At 47.7% G+C, this 5,369-nt stretch overlaps 1 protein-coding gene across 1 annotated transcript in view; it reads right to left on the bottom strand.

The window, feature by feature from the left end:
• Window positions 1-2,648: 2,648 nt before the first annotated feature.
• The window catches only part of ATP6V1B1 (ATPase H+ transporting V1 subunit B1), a 32,299-nt gene continuing 29,578 nt past the window's right edge, over window positions 2,649-5,369 (bottom strand). Inside the window, exons 10-14 of the mRNA XM_074285523.1 lie at window positions 5,361-5,369; window positions 4,954-5,036; window positions 4,091-4,195; window positions 3,390-3,519; window positions 2,649-3,296 (exon numbers count right to left, since the gene is read on the bottom strand). The exon at window positions 5,361-5,369 is cut by the window's right edge and continues 142 nt beyond it. Of these exons, the coding sequence (XP_074141624.1) occupies window positions 3,100-3,296; window positions 3,390-3,519; window positions 4,091-4,195; window positions 4,954-5,036; window positions 5,361-5,369 (524 nt within the window). The 3' untranslated portion in view covers window positions 2,649-3,099. The remainder of the gene's footprint in view (window positions 3,297-3,389; window positions 3,520-4,090; window positions 4,196-4,953; window positions 5,037-5,360) is intronic.

Below are 5,369 nucleotides of genomic sequence, written 5' to 3'. Positions count from 1 at the left end.
GGAGATTTGGGCTGAAGAGTTAAGTTTTGTCCGTGTTGCATTTGAGAGACTGATGGGCCATTCTGTTATGGCTGTCCAATAGGCAGTTGGCAGAGAATTGGGGATGGATCTATGGATTTGGGAATCATTGGTGTTGAGATGGTTATTTGATTTATGGGATCTGATGAACTCAGCCTCCTGTGTTGCAGCAGTTCTTAACCTTGTGTCACAGCACCTTGTTTGACAGCAATCTGGAGCAGTCTATGAATCCCTGAGAATAATATTTTTAAATGCAAAAGATACAAAAGGTTTCAAAGGAAACCAATTATATTGAAATACAGTTATCAAAATATTTTTTAAAAACAAGTTCATGGACTTCCTGTTCAGAATCCCTGCTGTAAAGAAAAAAGAAGGAGGAACAAAGAGGGCCCTAAACAGAACCTTGTAGATAGACATATGGTATGGGACTTGGATAATTCAGGGAGGAGGTCACAGAATTTATGGGGTTCAGGATTCAGCCAGGAAACTAGAGATCAATAAAAGAAAAGGATTCACTTAAGGTGTGAGGCTGAGATCCAGGATTTAACCATTTTAATTCCCAGATTTCTGGCACCCCTGAGGGAATGTCACAATCCTTGCGGCTAGGGACTAATTCAGAGGCGTATTTTTTTTTTTACCCAAGGCTCCTTACTAGGGGCCCATGCCAGGTTCTAAGGCTCTGGGCTACCCTATGTATATGGGCCTGCCATTACCAACCCAGATCCTAACCTCTCCATGACTGCCATTTAGACAACATCCCATGCTCCAAAGCTCTGGGATACCTTCTGCCATTACTATCCTAGATCCCAATGTCTCCATGACTGTCACTTAGTGTAGCCATGGGCAAAAAGATCCATCATTCTGTGGCCTGGCTAGTGATGGCTGTCTCTGAACTTGGCCTTGGACAATAGAGATACTGTCTGTACATGTGGGCTCAGCCTTGAAGTGTTTGGTACCAAAATTGTGGACCTTGGGCTTTGGTGACATAGATCTTGGGGGAGCCCAGATGGATGTCTGTTGGAAGCCGCAATCTCTAAGCTGATTGGCCAAGCCCAGCACTGAGATCAAATGTGCACAGCACTCATGCAGGAACATTTCCTTCTATGGTTCTCATTAGTGGATTACTATTTCCTATATTATTTATAATTGGCTTGATTATAGCACTAAACATTATCTAAAAAATTCTAGTGACAAGGGGGATTTGGGCAAGTTAACTAGAAATGATTCCACATGCATATTTCTGTCCTAAGAAATCTAATCTCTCACTGAGACAAATGAGAAAGGAGAGAACACTATGGAAAGCACTGTCACTATGGGAGAGAATCCAAAGATCTAGGAAATAATAGTGTTTACCTATTTAGACTCAGAAAAGATCAGTATATCTAGGAACCAAAAGGCAGTTAAAGTATAACTAGGAATTTCCCCAAATGCCTATGTATATGGTTTCCAGTCAGGAATCAAACAGTCCATAGAATTGACAAAAAAGGTATAAGTAAACTAACAAAATTCACTGACATTTAACCTTGTATAACATTGACCTTTCATTATTGGCTTCATGTAATGTCATCAGTAATTAACACTTTACCATAAAAAACTTAATCAGATATTTTTACCCCCCCTGAGGCTGGGGTTAAGTGACTTGCCCAGGGTGACACAGCTAGGAAGTGTTAAGTGTCTGAGACCAGATTTGAACTCTGGTCCTCCTGAATTCAGGGCTGGTGCACTGCGCCCCCTAGCTGCTCCCTTACTCAAATATTAAATATAGTAACATATAAAGGTCAGTAAGTCAGACACATGTCTGAAGACTATGTTGACCTAAAGAAAAGTCTATGATCCTGATATAGTATAAAATAAAGCCTGAAGGATCCTGAGAGAAGTGGGAGCATCACTTCCTCACTCAAACTACCCCATGACTCCTGTATTCCTTTGACACCAACCCTATTCCTCCTGGTCAACCCCCTGGACCCCCTGCAGAGGCTGGAGCCCTGCAGATGTCATAGCATGATGCAGAGGGACTGCAGCAGCAGGTTCCCAATAATTTCTTGAGTGAAAAAAGTGAATTCCTGACCTGGAGAGACAGCTTTAGCACTTAATGCAGTGGTCCTCAAACTTTTTAAACAGGTGGCCAGTTCACTGTCCCTCAGACTGTGGGAGGGCCAGACTAGAGTAAAAACAAAAGCTCACACTCTGTTTCCGCCCCTCAGCCCATTTGCCATGACCCGGCGGGCCGCATAAACGTCCTCAGTGGGCCGCATCAGGCCCGTGGGCCGTAGTTTGAGAACCCCTGACTTAATGACTCCCCTTTATGTTTTCTAACTACCTTTCCTCCCTTAATGTTTAACTTGTATTTTCATTTCCCCTAAGAAAGCAAAAAGAGTGACCAGGAGGAATCTGGAACTAGTGAATAATTAGATTTGTGAGTGGTCTAAGACTCAGACGCGGATCATGTCTAGGAGAGCCCCAATAGAGTAATCCTTGTTGGCACATTATCTCTCCCATTAGACTGTAAGCTTCCTGAGATCAGGGCCTGTTTTTTTTTTTTTTTTTTGTTTTGTTTTTGTTTTTGTTTTTGTTTTTGTTTTTGCCTTATTTTTGTATCCCCAGAACTAAGCACAGTGCCTGGTACATAGTAGGTGCTTAATAAATGTTTATTGATTAATTAGTCAAGTCACCAACATCTATGTATTCTTCTTAAGCAATGGGATTTTTAAGAAAAGATAGCTGAAGTTAGAAGGGTAAGGAGGTAGTTTTTTTCTCCTCCATTTTCTTTCCTGCTAGTATCCAAGCAATGATGGAGTGATCTGGCCTCCTGGAAAGGCCTGGGGTGGGGCTGGAGCCTGGAAGTTTCCTCATTTGGAGGAAGGAGGGCAAGTGAGGTGAAGGAGGGCAGGAGGAACAGAAGCTTGGGGGCAGAGCTACACCAGAAGTGGTTTGGCGGGAGGGGGAGGCAGCCAGAGTTTAAATGGGGAGTGGTATCCCTCAGTGGGGGTGGCCCCAGAGCGAGGCTTGGGGAGAGGTCAGTGGAGGGGTAGGCCTTGGGCAGAGGCAGGAGTCTGTGGGGGGTGGGATCCAGGGGCAGCCTTAGAGCTGCGAGTCGGACACCTCGGAGGAATCTGTGGAGTCCGGGCTGGTGAGCAGGCCCTGATGATAGCCATCTCGAGGGTAGAACTCCTCAATGATGTTCTGGGGGATCCTTTTGAGCATTTCCTTGGGGAAGATGCGCAGCAGCTGCCAGCCAAGGTCCAGGGACTCAAACACGCTGCGGTTTTCATAGGGGCCTGGGGAAGAGGGCAAGAACACAAGAAAAGGGCTGACTCAGGCTCAGACAGCTACTCCCCCCCTCTGGACCCCTTTCCTTCAAGCCCTCCTACCTTGGTTGATGAAATTCTTCTCAAACTTCTGCAGAAACTCGAGGTAGAGCAGGTCCTCTGAGGTCAAGGCCTCCTCCCCCACCACCGCCTTCATGGCCTGGACGTCTTTCCCAATGGCGTAGCAAGCATACTGCAGGGAGTGACCAGAGGGGCTTAGGGCCTGAGCCCTGGGTGTTCAGCCTGGGCCTGGCCTCCTAGGGAGGCTGACATGGGGTAACTGGAGGCCTGGAAACTGGCTTCGGTGCTTTGGATGTCCTCGCTCCCTCTTATCTTGGGGTTCATAGAATTCGGAATTTGGACCTCCCCAGAAGTGATCTAACCCCAGGATGGGGAGCTGGGAGGATCTTGGACATCACAGAACCCAATCCTCCATTTAACAGCTGAGACCCAGAGAGGTTGTGACCACTCAGGTTCACACAAGCTAGGAGAGTATCTGAGGTAGGTCTTTCTCTGGTCAGTGTTAGGAACTTGCCCAGCCTGTGTGGCACTGGTGCAGCCTTTAAGCACCCAGGGTCACCACCCTGGCCATAGCCGCAATGAGATCTCAGAGGAAAAAGACATCAGAGAAGGTCCCGCTCCCCACCTAAACAAAAGAGCATCTGAGGAAAGGGCTGTCCAGCCCTAGGACAGTAGCAGAGCTGAGGCTCTACCTCTGGGACAGCGTGCTCTGCCCCAGCTCGTCCCCAGCCTCCTTTCCTTACCAGCTGGTTGGAGACGTCGCCGTGGTCCTTCCTGGTCATGCCCTCACCAATGGCAGACTTCATCAGACGGGACAGGGAGGGAAGCACATTGATGGGAGGGTAGATCTAGAGAAAGGAATAATGGGAGTTAGGGGAGGGCAGGAAGGGAAGTGGGGAAAGCTCAGCGGCTCCCCGCTTGATTCCTTCTCCTCAGCTCCGGCGGCACTGCCAGCCCCCTCCCTGAGGACCCCTCTGCCCATTCTGTATGAATCTGGGATGTAGGAAGCCACTGGCATTCTGTCTCCCCCTTTAGAAGAGGGGAGCCCTCCTGGTTTGCCTTTCTTTTATCTCCAGAGCTTAGCAAAGCATGGGGCATGCAGTCAGGGCTTAATAAATGCTTATCAGCTGGCTACCCTCTTTCTGTTGATCAAAGATAAGAAGCCTAGAGGACACATTATAATTGGATTATTTTTGGGCTTCAGGGTTCCTTTTTTCAAATCAGGATGAAAAAGGAGAAGGAAAAGAGAAAGCAAAGCTGGCCTTATTCCCAAATTCTAGGCCACCAGAACAGACTCATGTTTGGGGACGGGGAAGGGGCCGTTTTCAGGAGTGGAGTGCTGGATTTGAAGTCAGAAGCCCTCGATTTGGATCCAACTCCCCTAATTACTAACTGGGCGAATTACCCCACTTCTCTTGGTCTTGGTTTCCCCAGTTGTAAAGGGAGAGTCAGAACCTCCCTGTGGCTGCTGTCTTTCTCTTAACAGACTGGAAACAGATGGCTACTTGTCGTTAGACCTTAGAGTGGTACCTTATAGTGGTTCAAAGACTGGGCAGGGACAAAGGGGCATGGAGCAGGAAGAACGTGGGGGCAGAGCGGGCGGTACCTGTCGGTTGTGCAGCTGTCTGTCCACATAGATCTGTCCCTCCGTAATGAAGCCAGTCAGGTCAGGGATGGGGTGTGTGATATCTGGAATGGAGAGTTTTGACTTTAGAACTGAATTCTTCCCATCGGACCAAGGAACCACGTCTCCTCCAAGGAATATCAGAGGATCATGGGTTTATGAGCGTTGGAAGGGACTTTGGAAGACATCTCATTCAATTCTTTTCACCTTATAGATGAGGAAACTGAGGCACAGAGTGGATAAAGGACTTGTTGAGGGTCATACAGATGCTCAGGCATTGTGGTTGCCTTGGACACATCTGACTCTGGCTAGGAGTGGGGGTGGATGGGAGTGAAGTAAAGGGAGAGTTAGCTGTTGGGATGGAGAAGGGCTGGCAGGGGAGTTCTCACCATCATTGG

Source organism: Sminthopsis crassicaudata, chromosome 2 (genome assembly GCF_048593235.1).
Source record: "Sminthopsis crassicaudata isolate SCR6 chromosome 2, ASM4859323v1, whole genome shotgun sequence".
Classification (NCBI taxonomy): domain Eukaryota; kingdom Metazoa; phylum Chordata; class Mammalia; order Dasyuromorphia; family Dasyuridae; genus Sminthopsis; species Sminthopsis crassicaudata.
Note: the sequence above shows the minus strand (reverse complement) of the source record. Positions and strands in the feature narration are given on the sequence as shown.